We start from the raw sequence: 16,143 nt of genomic DNA on the forward strand, positions 1-16,143 counted from the left end.
AGTTTTTCTTATGAGAATCTGCAGGTTCCTATATTAGTGCAGCTTGTGAAAGGTGCTCCTCCACACACTGAACTTCCCCCAGTTCCCTGTGTTTTGCGCTGCAGTCACTGCAGGATGAGGCACAAAGGGAACTGCATCCAACCCTTCTGGAGTAGAGCTTTTCAGTTGATCACATGTATGTCCTCTTTCAGGTTTTCTTTTTTGCTTCTTAACTACAAGCATTGTGCAGGAATGGTACAATATTGGTGTTGAGCCCCTAATTTTGGAATGCTTTGTAAGAAAATCTCACAGAAAAATCAATAAATCGAAATCAATCTCTCTCCCATTGACTGTATTTTATCGACTACTTTCTTTTTCTTTCTTTTTTTTTTTTTTTTTTTTTTTTCCCTCTGTTGACTCAGTAGATACCAGAATCCTTTTGGCCATTCCTGAAGACTTTTGTTATAATCTTTTTAATATAAATAATTTTATAATAACATTTCTATATCTGAAACTTGTGATTCCACTACTGTCATTGTAGGGACTGCATGTCCTATGAGAAACTGTCTTCTGCATTGCCACTTAAAATTACAATTACAATACTCAAAGGTATAGTTATTATTTCCTAAGTATTCTGGAAGAGTTTTATAGATACCAAGAGCATTGAACCAGTATAATTTTTTTCTAAGTGTGGCATGATCGCAGATATACCTTAAGAAGCATCATACTGCCTGACAAATTGCATTTCCAAACAGTATTTCACAGAGGTTCTGTCCCTTTAAAAATGCATTCTCCTCTATTTGCCCTATTAATTGTTGATATGTTGCCATCCACGAGACAAAAATTAGAGCTGTAATTAAATAATCATGTGATGCTCCTTAGTGCCAGTGAGAGCAAACTCATTTTTCCGGGCCCTGATGGTCACTGATTATTGTATTACTACTGGCTTGCTTTATTTTTTTTTTTAATGGCTCTATATTGCTGGGTTACCTAACCACTGCCCTTCTTTTCAAAATTAAAGGAATTGAAGAACATTAAGTCACTTAATTGGCTAGTGGTCTACGAGGACACAAAGTAGTCATACCTTCTCTGCTTTTTGGTCACTCAATTGGTTCTACTGGGAGAACTACATCAGTGGTGTGGTTGTGTGCCATTTAATTTACACTGGTGTTTTGGCTGGGATGGATGCATATAGGGAATGCCAGGAGAATTACAAAAGGAGCAGGGTATTAAAATTCAGAAATGATTAAAATTGAAATAAAAGGATGCTGCTTCTTTGCCAGTACTCTGGCAGTCATAATGACACATAGAGATTAGTTTCCACCTTCATCTTTTCCTTCTTTCTCATTTCCTCTTGTTTATTGTTGACACATTTTCCTTATGTCTCTGCTTCTCAGCGCTTTTTTTCACTGTTACATATTCCTACTTTTTCTTTTTCCTTAAGCATGGAGAAGCTTACTTAACCTTATTATAACAATAACAGAATAGGTTATTAATATTTAATATGCACATGATTAAAATTTCTCTCTTAAACATAGGTCAGCTCTATTATTAACTGACATGTTATTTTTCATTAAAAAAATTTTATTCTGCCCTTACGGTTTCTCAAACACCCTTTACTTTGGTGGTGATTTAACACATAATGTTTAGAAAACTGTGTTAGGCTAGTGAAAAAAAAGAACTTACCAGTCATGGATAATCAATTATGCATGAATTCAGATATAACAGATGGAAACTGGTGAGTTAAAGTTTCTCTTTAGCTTCATGATTTTTTTGTTTTGTTTTTGTGACACCTGTCTCTTATGTATAGATAAACATCTAACATAGCATACTGCTTTTTATGCATCTTTTGTGTTTTTTGCTTTTTGGGCTTGGGCTTTTTTTGTTTCCTTTTGGTTTTGTTGCTGTGGCATAATCTCATTTACCCCTCTTTCTAACTTATTATTTTTAATTTGTTTGTATGCTAGCATTTCTATGCTGCCTTCCTTTTCTAGGGCTAAATTGTCCTGTGATGAAGCCAGCATTTAATCTTCTAATAAATTACACAATGTCATTTAACCTTAAAATCGTGTCAGCATGATATTTTAAATTGTATGAGTTCACTTTTGCCTTCAGCTGCTCATGGCCTGTAGTGTTAGGACATTAAAGCAACAGGGTAGACTGTGGCTGTGCAAATGTATTCATATATGCATATATGCACATTCTTGTGATTGTGATACTTATTTAGGCGTTCCCTCCAAAGGCATTAATTAAATTTCTTTCAGTCATTTGACAATGAAGCAGATTGCTTTACTGCTTTTTATTTTTAAAGTTCAGTATGGACTGGGCATAATATTTATTTTGGTCATGGAAAGATTTTCACAGACATAAATCAAGAAAAGAAACCCAATAACCCTTTGCGATGTGCTCACAGCAACAACCAATTGGTATCAAGTAAAAGAAGAACTAAACACATTTTCTCATTACACACACACACACACACAAAAAAAAAAAACAAACCTGGAAGAGCTTTAAGCATGGGCTTGGATATGAGATGACATATCCATTTTGCAATTTATTCATGGCACAATATTGGGGGATTTTTATATTTGAAGGTGTTCCGTGTTTCAGAAACATGGGGTAGGTTCATTTGGACATTAGTTTTCTATGACTGCAATAATTTGGAGCATTTCTTCACCTGGCTCCACCCACCTCAGAAGCTGCACATTTTAAGATGTGGTGCAGAGCGATTTTCCATCTGTATACCTATAAAAGAAAAATGAGTTTGGAGAATGCACAACATCTTTTCCATTAGCAGAATATTTGAAAATTTCCTGTGAGCATCTTACCAACATTTCTGAATAAAATAAAACCTTATACAGGAAGGAATTTATAGTGTAAACTGCCAGTAACAAGTTACATAGAAAAGAGATCCAAAGGAAATAAACACAAACACTGAGAAAATAATTGCTTTCAAATGTTTTTTTTTCTTCTATCGCAGCTGAAGCTCTGCTAGGAAATTTCATGGCATGCCTCAGTTTCTTCCTAGTCAACTACTGTTGTGTCAACATAAAATAAGAACTTTCCCCCAAAGTCTTTTTATTTAATGCAGGAAATAATTCTTACACATTTATTCAGGCATTTCCTTCTGGTGCTTGCATGAGTATAAATGAGCTCTAATAAATATTAACCTCATTTTGCCCTAAAAATGTTGCATTCAAGTGGGTTCTTACTGCTGCTCTCCATCTCAGTTTGTTTCCATTGTAGCCATTTAGCAGGAAATCTAAAAATGCAGTTTTTTTAGTAAATGAATAACATTAAAAACTTGAAGAAACGTAGTTAACTTCACCTTTTTGCTGTTTCTCTAAATCAGAAGATTCACACATTTTCGGTGTACTTGGAGTAACACAGTTGAAGTGACTCGTTTTTTCCGTACTTTTTTTGCATTTAAACTAAGCATACTGGTACAGTTGTATACATGACCTTCATGTTAGTGACACTGCATATGCTAAACCTTTTTTATTTTAGGGCCTGGATATTAGCAGGTGTCTTGTGCCTTAAAAGACTTGTGCACATAAACAGCTAATTGTTCCTGAAAAGAGCTGTGAAAAACTCATTCATTTAATCTTTGTTATTGTGGAGTCATCTGAGTTTAAGACTGGAACAAGCCCTAGAAGAAAAAGCAAATTCGGCCAAAACCACCGACTTTCAATTTGTTTTACACCAAAACCACACATTTTGCATGTATTTTATGTACAATGAATATTGATTCCTGTCAAGTTTGGCCGTAATTAGATGCACAGTTTTACTTAAAAGGTTTTGAACCTTAGAAAAAAGTGCAGCAGAACCTGGGCAAAGTTCTGAGTTAACAGTGAAACTGGAAACAGGACATTTCATGTGGTTTTGGGTTTCATAATGAAAGTTTGACATAGTTCAAGTCATCAATCAGTTCTAACCATTTCCTTAGACTTAAACTCTTCCATGTTTTCAATTTTTATCAGTAGATTTTGTTCATACTAACAGGTAAAAGAAAAAGATTCTTGTCCCACTGATGACACATTCCTATATAAGAAGTCATTGGGGTTTGAGCTCAACAGAAAGAGCATCTAAGTTCTAGCTAATAATGCTTGATTGACCATTCTGTAGTGATAGCTGTAGTGGTTCAGACTTTTTTCTTTCTTGATATGCAGCTTTGCTTGGGCTGTGTGGAGTTCATCCTCATCCAGAACTGCTGGATTGGACTTACTGGGTTCTTAAAAGCATCCTTTTTTTGACCAGAAATGCAGTGGTTGGAAGGAGTAAGTAAAGGGAAGAGAAGCAGAATCACTCAATGATACTGCAAAATATTTCAGAGATAGCTTAGTGTTACTTTGTTTTTAATGAGTAAAAGTAACTGGAGCTCTACTGATTTATATGTCTGGGGACCATGGTTTACATACTATTAAATTAATAGAGCTTCTATTCAGACATATCCCTAAAATAGCTGCTTATCAACCAGCTTCTTTCAGGTAACAATTATATGGCTATCTCAAGCCTAGGAGTTATCTAGTGCTGTGATGATCAGGTTTTTAACAGGAAAAACTCTTTTTTTCATCTCCCACTTGTCCCACATGGAACATCTTCACATAATAGGCCTAAAATTATACCTCTGTGGAGAAAGTTGTGAAATTAGTGACCTGCTGAACATACATTTATGACGTAGGTAACTTGGTTGATCGTAAGACGCAGCTTCTTCCTTTCTTCCAGCTGCCTGGAGCATTATTATATAAAGTTCTATTGCATCTTTTTTTGTTTGTTCTTTTTTGTGGAAGTAGTTGGCTGTAGCTGCCACATGGAAATTACGAGCATGACTCATCAAAGATCTAGTCTACTGTTACAGATGGAAAGGGACATAAGGGACATGGTCACAAAATGCTTTTTTTTTAAGTTTTAGCTTTTTATTTGAAGTAGTTCTGAAATCCATTCATTAAAAATGTTGGCTTATATTAAATAACATATAGATAGTGGACGTTTATGGAAGTTATGATGCTAATACTCTTAGCAAGTGAACTCGGCTTGTCCACACAGCAGGCAGAGGCTGCAACTGCAGAGTTAAGATTTATGGGATTAATCCATTAATATTCATTGCTGTGATCTTTTATGGGAAAGTGGACAGCTGTCTATTATGGTTTCAACCAGCTCGGATTTCTCATGGCAACCAGAGGTGAAAGACTCCTCTCTATTCTCATTAGTGGTCATGTTCACCCTTCATTTCATCATGGCAAACAGCTCTGTTGGGTCTTACTCTGTAATTTTCTTCCAGCATTTTTTGCCTCACTGTGACTCATTTGGCACCAAGGGGCGAACTGAAATGACTGTCAGGGCCCCATCAGCAAGTGTATGCACTTACTTCAGTTGTACAAGCATCTTAGTCAAAATAGACATCCAGCTGTGAAAGGGACTTGAGCAAAATGGTGTGGTAGTTTGACTAAAAGTTACTTGTTTTATCCAAAATTGCATTTTGCATATTCTTATTCCATTCTATTTTTAAAAGAAGATTCTGTGATTGAAATACTCTGCAGAAAATGTTAGCTGGAGTAAACGAGCCTCGTCACAGAGGCAATCAATAGGGAGATGTCTGTTTATATATGATTTTACATATCTGCAAGCTAGCTGAGACATCAACTACAAAATGCTGCACCATGGGACACTGTGTAGATATCTGATACTTTCCAAGGGATTTGGGGTCTGTAAACTAATGAATGCACTACACATAGCCACGTATGTAGGTTTTTCACCTCTGACGAATATGGTAAGGATAATTTACTTCATTTAATAAGCAATTAAGTGCAGTTCAATACAGCTGACTATCGTAAGTTAAATATTCATTTTACGTAACTGTTTCAGGACATCATGTGTGAGAGAACACAAACGAGCAGAAATTGCTCATGCAAAATGTGAGAGGGGACGACAGCTTGTGTGCGATGCCTTTCAGTGCTATGAATTTCATTTCATAGCACTTTTGCTTTTTGACAGGCATCCTATCCAGGCTGGGGCAGGTTGCAGTAAAAAAAAAAAAAAAAAAAAATCTAGGTTGGTATGTAACTTTTGAGTTCAGCGTGGGGGATGTCGCAGAATGCTGTGATTCTCATCGGTGCACATCGGCTTCTTGGGTCATATGTAAATTGAGATTGCTGCAGTCAAATTGGTTAAATTGTTTGAGTGGTGTCAGGCAACTATTGTTCAGGGCCAAATGGAGGCAAAATCAGTCAGAAGAGGCTGAAAACTTAAATCTGAGGTACAAAACTGGTGGAGCCACAGGACTGCGTCCACATAGCAGTGGTGGCTGTGCCGAAGCTTGCACAGGTATGTGGGGAAGGACAGTAGTGCACAACCTTCCCCTGGGCCCACTGGGGAACCATTCACCTTTTGGCCATACATGTTTATTTTCAGAATTGTCCTTGCCTTGCTGTCCCACAATTACTATTAGCCATAGGGGTGCACACATCACCCTATGCAGTGGGGAAAACACATTAAAATTCTGACTGAAGTGACTTTTCTGGCGGTCCTGCTCCTGCAGCACAACTCTGCATCACCTCCAGCATGAGCTGGTGCTTACGGGTTACCCAAATGGCCACAGAATTGTCAGAAGTACATATGTATAAAACCCAATCAGCCTGATCTCCCCAAAGAAATCTGATAAAAGAGAATAGACAGCCATGCTGGTTTTGCTCTGCTGCCAGGTCATTTCTGTTTGTGTTGCACAAGAGCCAAGCCTCAAGATTTGGGCCCATATTTCCTAATTTATTTTGAACAAGAAAAGATTGGACTAGAGACCTTAGGAGGCACCGAGGCAGCATGCCACACTGGAGAATTTGTTTTGTTTTGCAGCTACTGAGACTGCTGCTCGAGAGTTAATTCACCATGGGGCTGAAAAAACACAGTCCAACTTGTTAAGGATCTGCCTTATTTCAACACAACCTGGTGCAAATTGCATTTATATATCATAAACACAGTGCAACGACTTTATTAAGGATTAATAAGCTTTATTAAGCATATATTTGTCTGCTCTGTGTTGACTAGAAGTATGAAAAATGTGATGCTACTATTGCCGCATGTTTAAATGATTGCCTGCATATGTATCCATGACAATATCTATTCATCTTCTGTACTTTATATATGTTTTTATTATAAATATCTTTATTCTAGTGGAGCATTTTAATATCACAGTTGACACAGTGAAGTGCAGATTGGAATAGGTCAAATGAAAATCAGATATCTGTATCTTGAATTTATTCCAAGTAGTTTGGTATTGATAAGAGAAAATCTGATTGTTGTCTATACGTCAAGACGCAGCAGCCTTCAGTAATTCTTGCTTTCTCCTCAAAGCAAGGGTTTCATGCTCAGCCTTCTAAGCCTGTAGTAAATACTTTACTAGGCATAAGTGATGTAGAGGAATTAGATCAATCCATGTTGTAGGGAGTTTATAAGGTTTAGTACATATATGCATTTTCAAGAAGAGAGTTATTTTCCATAATCATTTATCTCAAGCATAGGAAGCATATGCATGATTATATAATTAACACAGTATTTGTTTGTCAGTGTTTGGTTAGTGTGCATAATAATATCATTATTAGGCCTTCTGTGCTCCTGTATTATCAGATTGTTATCTCCCTGCTCCTTTAATTCACTGTCTCTGCTTTTTAGATTAATCACATTGTTTTAATCTGAACATTTCAAGGTTTTTTAAACCATGGTTTGTGAACACCAAGGCACAAGTTATTTTAAAACAAACTTCAATCTTTTTTGTTGTTGTTTTTTTGTGGGGAGTTCTTAACGTCAATTTGGTAATAATTTCTATAAGGTGGGGATTTAGTCCCGAATCTTGTTCCAAATCACGTTTTAAAATATCTGCTCTACCCTAATCAGCTCTGCATCTCTCAAATTATCTGAACTGTCCTTTTCCTCCATCAGACTGAAAGTAGCATACTGCCAGCTGAAAGTCCCTCATCCTTCATGATTTTCTTCTTTAATGGTCAGCCTTGCTTAGTGCTAAAGTTTACTGTATCAGGCTTCCTGAGAAGGGTGAAAAATTATACAACATTGATACTTTCAACTGTTTCTGCAAAGTTTGAATTAGAAGTAGTTAACACCATTTCCTTCCAAGTATTCAAACATATTAGGAAATACTAATTCTTATTCTCTCTCTTTTTCTCTTTTGTGGAGAGGCTGAAAAACCTTTCTTACTGGAAAAAGATTTGTTTCTATATAAACAACTCATTAGATAGTTATCCCTTGATCATATGTTACCCCTTGTTTTTCTTTGTGAAACGTTATTTCTTGATTTTTTTTACCTCTCAGCACTCTCAGTAATAATCTTAGTAATAATAATCTTAATAATCTTAGTAACCCTTTTGAGGACATGCAACATATCTAGAACTTGTTTCTTGTGTTTGCCACCTCCACTTGTTCCACTTTGAATAATAGTAGTATGTAACAGTGTATTCATTTTCCAGACTTGCATTTCTTTGCTTCTGAGTTTATAATCTATTTTGTACATTGCTGAGTATGATAAATATTTCATGTATTTCACCCTATTACCATTTTCCAGCATTCCCTGTATGCTTTCTGCTTCTTTCAGTAAACATTAGGTAGCCTTACCTAATCTTGATGAGCTCCCCTTGTTTTATAGTAACAAATGAGTAGTGATAATTTTGCTTGTCATAGAATTATTGATTTCTTTGTTCGAGGCCATGATATTTTGTGTATTCTAGTACTGGTGTTAGTCTCCTCACTTTCTTACTTTTTTGCTGCTTCAAGTTTGTATGGTGCAGTTTCTTGCTCTTTGGTTTTCTTGTTTGTTTTTTTTTAAAAAGTTACAACCCTAAATATTTTGCCTGTGTATCTGGCTATGCAATAGTTCATGTTTCCTTTGGCTGGTGATGCAACTTTCTTTTAGACACAGTATATTCAAACACTACACATTTTATCAATAAAGCAGCTTAATTTTTCTCTTATCTAGAAGCTTGTACAAACTTGTTGCTTTCAAGTTTGTCTAGTTCGGTTACTTTTTTTTCCAAGTGCCTGATGGGAAAAAGTTATGTCTGTCTCATAGTTAATTTATTTTGTCAATACGTTACCACTTTCCCCTTTTCACCTTTTACCGGTGGTTTTCGGTCCCGCTCTGCAGACCAGGATCCAGCAGGGACAGTTTGGTAACATCCCGCACCGTGGCGGGGCTGCAGTTATTCCCCCTTTAGGAGCACGGAGTGATTTATTACTGGGGCTACCAGGGGTACGTTGCTGAACGATTTGGCTCTTCACGGCAGCACCCACCGCCTCACTCTCATCTTGTGGGTGATGCCCTCCCCTGAACGGGGACCGTCTCACTCAGCCTTTGCCGCCTGTTTAAAAAAAAAAACCAAAAAAACCGTGCTCGGTGCTTTTCTTTCACCTCTGTTGATAGCGTGGGGGGAGCGGAGACGACAAACTTCCCTCTCCCCAGGCGGCCTCCTGCCTCTGGGGGGCTTCTCCCACCTGCGGCTGCGGGGGGGCGGCTGCCGCCAGCTCCGCTCCTCCCCTCCTCGGCGCGGAAAACCCGCTCTGCAGCGCAGTGCACCTGCCAGCCGCGGCCCGAACCGCGCAGCCTCCGCGCAGAGGGGCGGGAGCTGCGCTCGGCAGCGCCGGCAGGATATTGTTCAGCCTTCACCTCCCGCCCCTCCTCCTCCTCTTCGTCTTCTATTTCTTCTGCCCCCCTCCCCTCTCTCCCTCCCTCCCTGCTGCCCCCCACACCCTGCTCCCGCCGCCTCGCCCCCGTCGCCGCTAGGCCCCCATCTGCCATGTGCATGCGCGCAGGGGGCGCGCTGCCTGCGCGGGGGTGGCGCGGGGCGGCGGGCATTGTGCGCGGCGCAGGCAGGGCCGCCTCACCCGCACCCAGATGGCTGCAAATTCGTGCGCGCCCGGAAGCCGCACGCCCTCTTCCCCCGGACCCCCCCTCGCTCACCTACCGGCGGCAGCCACCCCCCCCCCCCCACCCCGTCTCCGACCCCTCCCCCGTCTTCCCCGGCCCGGCTGGCTGCGGTCCCCCTTTGCCACCTCGCTTCTCACGAACCAACCTCTCCCCCCCCCCCCCCCCCCCCCACAACACGCGCACACACACACATACACACACGCACACACACACACACACGCACGCACCTCAACCCCGCTGCCGGCCTCCCCTCCCCCACGCCTCTCTCCTTCACCACCACCACCTCCTCCTCCTCCTCTGCCGCTGCCACTTTCTCTCTCTTTCTCCCAGGACGCGTCGGATGATCCGGGGCCGCCAGGGAAGGGCTCTGGGCAGCAGCAGGGAGGCTGCGTTCTCCTCCCGTTTCGGGCCGTGAAAAAAAAAAAACAAAAAAAAAAAAAACGGGAAAAAAAAAAAAAAAAGCCGGTGGCCTCGGTGTTATTTTGTATTAAAATGAGGAGGAGGAAGAAGAAGCAGCGGCAGCGGCGGCAGCGAGCGGTAGCGGAGAGGAGGCTCTGAGCAGGGGACGGCGGCGGCGGCGGCAGCAGCAGCAGGAGGAGGAGTAGTGATGAGTCAACTAATAATTTAATGGGGACAGAAACAGAGAGAGGGAAAGAGAGGGGAGGGGGGGTGGGGGGGGAAGAGAGGAGAGAGAGAGAGCACAGCGAGGCAGCTCCGTCCGGGGACACACACACACACACACACATACATACATATATCCATGTAACATCCAGCAACAACCACCAAACCGGCCTAAATAACAACCACAGTAAGCCAGCCAGGGAAAAGGAGAATTAAAAAAAAAAAAAAAAAAAAAAAAAGACAAAAAAAAAAGCGCCTACCATTAATATTCTTTCTCAATTATTAGTGGGTTTTTTTTGCCGGCTTGGTTTTTGTTGTTGGCTTTTTGCAACCTTGCTATTTTATATTTTTTACCCCTTCTTGCGAGTAACTCTTCTCGGAGTTCCCAGATTTTCTATTTGATTTTTTTTTTTCTTGGCAGAAGCAGAACCAATTTTTTTTTTTTTTTTGGCGCTTTTTTTTTGCTTTTTTCTTTTTTTTTCTTCTTTTTTTATTTTTAATAGAGAGGGTTGAGGGGTTGTTTTTTTGTTTGTTTGTTTGTTTGTTTTTTGAATTGTAATTTCTCCCGGTTTTGGACTCGGAGGGAGTGAAACCTCGTCACTTTTTGTAGTGGTGGTGGTGTGCCTTGTTGTGTTTCCTTCCTCCCCTCTTTTTCTCTCTCCCCTCCTCTCTCGCTCCCTCTTCCCCCCCCCCCGCCCCCCGCACAACAGCCCCCGGTAAATGAGAGGAGACAGGTCCTCTCTGCTTTTTTTTTTTTTTTTTTTCTTCCCTCGCCGCAAAGGCGAGATTAAAAGTGGCATTTTAGTGCCTTTTCCTGCAATTTTCTTCACACTTTTTTTTATGTCGGGGGTTTTTTTGTTTTTTTGTTTTTTTTTTAATCTCCATAGCGATCTCTGGGGCTGAGGTTTCCGCAGAAAGTTTGGGGGCTGTTACGGTGTGTATTTTTGCGGAGGGGGAGGGGAGCGGGCTCCTTCTGTGTGCTGCTCCTCTGGGTGCCTATTGGAGAATAATAGTGTAAGTGACAACCTAGAAGTAGACTTTCTGCTCTTCACACTGGATAGAAAAGCTGCTTTTTTTTTTTTTTTTCTTTACCTTTTTTTTTTTTTTTTTTTTTTTTTTTTAGTAGTCCCCTTTCTCACTTGCTCCTGCACGCAGTGGTTTTATTTTTGAGAGGATAGCTAGACTTAAGTCACCCTCCACCTCAATTTAAATCTGCTACTTTATTTTTTATTATGAATTTCTCGTTTTGAGCGTTACACTTGTCTGATCAATTTGATCTTCAGCTCCTTCTTCCGTTGCTAAACCTCGAAAACTGGCTCTCTCAAAAGATATTTAGCCTGTATTTTTTGTCCATTGCCGCTTTGCTCATGGCTACTCTGTTTCTCGCTATCTATTTTTGCCCCTCCCCGCCTAGAGGAAAATAGCAACAAGGAGAAAAAAAAAAAAAAGCAAAAAATAAGAGAATATTAGGGGAAGTAGTCCTCAGGTCTGCTTCCCCCCCTCCCCACCCCCCCCACCTCCCCCTCTCCAAAAAGGGGGGGACCTAGAAAACATCAGTCTTGAACTTCTTCCTCTTCAAGAGCTCGGGCTGCAAAGGAAACCTCCTTTGTTTTTGTTATTTATATGCTGTCAAGTTTTGAAGTGGTGAGTTTCGGGTCGGTTTTGCTAATTTCACTCAGAAAACTGCAGTGTTTCTGTTTCTAGATAAGTACTTTGCTTCTTTGTCTCTTTAAAAGGTCACAGGGAAAGCTTGGCCTGGATTGTGAGAGCCATATGGAACGGATAAGTGCGGAGCCTCTCTCAAATGTGATTACGGGTTTTTATGGGGGAGGGAGGGAAGAGGAGGGGAAAAGGCATGGGGAGGGGGCTGATTCAGGAGGAGAAAAAGAAATAATATAATAGCGGCGGCGTTACATCGCGACAAAAAGGAGATGCCGCACCGACTCTCATTCAGAAATTGCGCGGTGTGCCCGTACGTGTGCGCCGTCTCTGGGAAACTGCGCCGTGAAATCGTGCTCTGCTCTCAATGCCTGTGATGAAAACTTGTAGTTGTGAAAGATGTCTAAATGCGAAACCCGAGGGAAACTCTTGGCCTGGAACCGGCGGAGATGGTAGTTCTTCCTTGCAATCCTCTCCCTGGGCAGGCCACGCTGGTTGTTGCTCATCACTATTCCAAACTGAGGTTTCGGTGAACTTTAGCCTTGGGCATGGAGTTTAAATGAGTAAATTAGGTGTTTTATGTGCATGTAATTTTGCTTTGTAACGTAAAGCTTTTTACAAGATGACTAAGCGGTGAAAGGATGCCGATGGGTGGGTATTCTCAGGCCAAGCAAAAATGACCCATCGGGTGTTTTGGTTGTAGTCAGTGTATTAACTAAACTGTGATCTATCACTTTTATTCACTGTACATGATGTAGTGCGATTCTGACTCATGATGACTAGATACTTTTTGTAGCAAAGAGCCTCAGTGCCTTAGAGTACTTCTGAAGTTGCCAAAAGTGACAAGGTTTTTCTTGTTAGAGGCTTTTTTCTTGCTGTTGTTTTATTCTCTCTCCCCCCCCCCCCCTTTTTTTCCCCCCCTTTTTTTTTTCTTGTTAATCCTCTTATTCCTGAGAGAGACCAATCTCAGAAAAGCAGCCCTATAGTGTGTTAGCATCGTCAGAAACATCGGAACATGTTATTGCTTTGGGTCTGTAATTTTTTCTTAGGCTGCAGTTAATACAGTAAAAAAAAAATTTCTTTTCAAAAAGTGGCTAAAATAGACACATTTACTGTTAATGAGACAGGCGACCTAAAACAGATGGGATCAAGATGAATGGTAAACCTTAGCCTGTCACCTTTCAGCATGAGAAAAAATAACGATTTTCTGAAGTTCAGCTATTCACAGGCATTCTTGAGGTTGCTTGTAAACGTTCAGATTCATAAATTACCTCTTTCTTCACCGTGTCGGGAAAAGCAGCACGGTGTTAAAACAAGAAAAAAGATAGTTTACAGAATTGCCATTCACATATATAACAACAGCACAGGTGTATATTAAAAAGAAAAAATAAATCCCATGGCTCTAATAGCTTTGCTATGAAATGTGTAGAAAATGTATTGAATTACAAGGTAATTGAAAGTAGCAATATTTAGATTTGCACGAGTCCTTCTAAATATGACTTCCTCGGTATTAGTTTTTGTACTTGCTAATGTAAATACAGGTCCATAAATTAATGTCTAGTCACCTGTCCTTAGTGATTATATTATATACGTAACATAATTGTCAGCGAAGTTGCACCTCTCTCAGTCAGAGAAAGGTAGAGTGAAATGCCTAACAATCACAACAGTATTGATGTATGAAATCACAACCAGAAAAATGTGTCTGTTCTCAGAAAGAGATAGATTTTTATATAAATACTCGTCAAAATGGGTTCTATTGAGTGATAAAAATCTTCAAAACTTACTCTGTTATGTTCTAGGCTAGGGAGATTATTAGTAATTTAACTGGAATTATTATGCATGGACAGAGGTTTCAAAAGTTTATAAAAAGGAAAATATAAGCATGCTAACATATACCTTTTCTTAATTTGCTATTGAAATTACTTCATTTTTTTGTTTTCAAATAGCCGTACCAGCGCATAACTTATCATGACCCAGGCTGGGTTTTTTTATTTTTTTTTTATTTAAGGGCTTCAGAAGTACTGTAGAAATTATGGGGGATTTACCAGCATTATGGGTTGTGTGATGCTACCTTCACAGTTATTTTTCTTAATTCAGTAAACGAATGCAATAGACCACTTAAAGATGAAAATCTGAAAAATTTCCCATCCATCTTTTAAACTTTGCAAAAGTTGATAAACTCTGTATAATAATTGGTTAGGAAACTCTAAAGCAACCATCTCCCGCCACCGCTTTTCCACAATATTAAATTCTCTTCTAACTTTTTTTTTTTTTTTTTCATGGGGTAGAGGGGAGGCAGGAATTGTAGATATTCTACGTCTAATAAATCTGTTGCTCCCTCAGTTAAAGTTTTAACAATCTTTCTATTGTGCATCCATTTTTTTTAATGAAGTAGATCAAGAAATGTTTCACTGGAGTCTTCTTTCTCTGTCTCTCTCTCTCTTAGCAAAATATAAACACCCTGGATTAATAACAGACCTTTTGGTGAGATTTGTAACAATAACTGTGTTGGAGTACATACCTTGACAATCATCATAATTTGTATGAGTCAGTCTATCTCAGATTTAGTAGATTATCTCTGATGATTTTTTTTTAAAGAGGTACTCTAGTTGGCTTGTAAAAAATAATTCCACTGGATTATGATGCGATCTCTCTGTAAACTGGGGTATGAGGTAATTTTTGGAAAATATGTTTATTTCTTTTAAAAAAGTCATCCTCTTCACAGTTAAAATAGTTATTTATTCTTCTTGATGAGCTTACACTACATATATATCTCTCTCTGTACATGTGCAGGCTGCGTACGTATACATATGCGCACACGTGTGCAACATATATATATATATTTTTTTTTTTTTTGAATCATGGCAGGTGATCTTTAGAGGCGGGACTGAGTATGGATCATTTGAACGAGGCAACTCAGGGGAAAGAACATTCAGAAATGTCTAACAATGTAAGCGATCCGAAGGGTCCACCAGCCAAAATTGCGCGCTTGGAACAGAATGGGAGCCCATTAGGAAGAGGAAGACTTGGAAGTACAGGAACTAAAATGCAAGGAGTGCCTTTAAAACACTCTGGACACCTGATGAAAACTAATATTAGAAAAGGTAACACTTTTCATAATTCTGCATTAGAGAAATATGATTTCTATTATTTGGGGGGGAAAGCATACTTTTGCAGACTCTACTTCATTTATATTTCAGGATTAAATCTCTCTTATAAAATACTATATATTCCCAACTCTGATATAAATCACTTTTGGGAAATGTAAGGTTCATGCTTGGGTGGAGCATCTTGCTTTACAGGGTGGAGTCTGATTTTTGTTAAGGTAAAAACTATCTGCCCCGATTAAAGCAAATTCCTACATTGAAATAGAAGTAATATAATGCATTATTTTTTTGAGTAAGTGTTGGGCTAAGAAGTGCAGTAATATGTAAGAGTAAATACTGAACCCCCAAACCACAATCTCGCCTTAGTGATAGTCCAAGCTTGGAAAGGCAGCAGTATTTCCATAACCATTGCAAGTTGGTTTAAAGGAGAGAGTGTAAATCTTTAGGTATCACATTGGAAAAGTCATTTATGATGTCAATCTTCGCAGTTTATTTTCTTAAGTACAATTCATTATTGAACAATGAACAACTTGGGTGTCATATTTTTCAGTGGCTGGTTTGCTGTAATTAGACATTTACACAAGGAAAAGGCACATTTAGAATCACTGGTATTTGTATATGGATGGTTTTTGTTTGCATGGAAAATACTTTTAATGGACAGTGATCTGTAAATTCTGCTTATCAAAATGTGTCTTTTTGACCATGTCCTGCAGAGTTGCTAATTTAAATCAAAATATGCTGCATGTAATTTGCCATTTGTTTTAAAACAGCCTCTACTTTTCTCAGTAAAATCGGTGCATGCTTACAGTCCAGATTTTTCTTGCATTTGCTAAACAAAGTGCAAAATGC

General features: G+C 39.4%; 1 protein-coding gene and 1 long non-coding RNA gene across 12 annotated transcripts in view; one reads left to right on the forward strand and one right to left on the reverse strand.

Moving 5' to 3' along the window:
• SATB1 (SATB homeobox 1) overlaps positions 1–16,143 on the forward strand; it is a 93,280-nt gene that overhangs the window by 7,111 nt on the left and 70,026 nt on the right. For 5 of the 11 annotated variants that reach the window (XM_071735537.1, XM_071735541.1, XM_071735543.1 and 2 more), the window contains exons 1-3: positions 10,776–12,172; positions 12,265–12,334; positions 15,056–15,291. In XM_071735537.1, the coding sequence (XP_071591638.1) occupies positions 15,081–15,291 (211 nt within the window). In that variant the 5' untranslated portion in view covers positions 10,776–12,172; positions 12,265–12,334; positions 15,056–15,080. Of the gene's footprint in view, positions 1–10,247; positions 10,509–10,775; positions 12,173–12,264; positions 12,335–15,055; positions 15,292–16,143 lie in introns of those variants that run through there. The other 6 variants (XM_071735540.1, XM_071735542.1, XM_071735545.1 and 3 more) reach the window with 3 other exon arrangements.
• Positions 8,146–10,269, reverse strand: LOC139792356 (uncharacterized). Its single transcript, XR_011724226.1, has 2 exons — positions 10,135–10,269; positions 8,146–9,341 (listed from the first exon to the last, which is right to left on the reverse strand). It is a non-coding gene; the product is annotated as an uncharacterized lncRNA (long non-coding RNA).

The sequence above is a fragment of the Heliangelus exortis genome, chromosome 2, assembly GCF_036169615.1.
Source record: "Heliangelus exortis chromosome 2, bHelExo1.hap1, whole genome shotgun sequence".
In the NCBI taxonomy this organism is placed as follows: Eukaryota; Metazoa; Chordata; class Aves; order Apodiformes; family Trochilidae; genus Heliangelus; species Heliangelus exortis.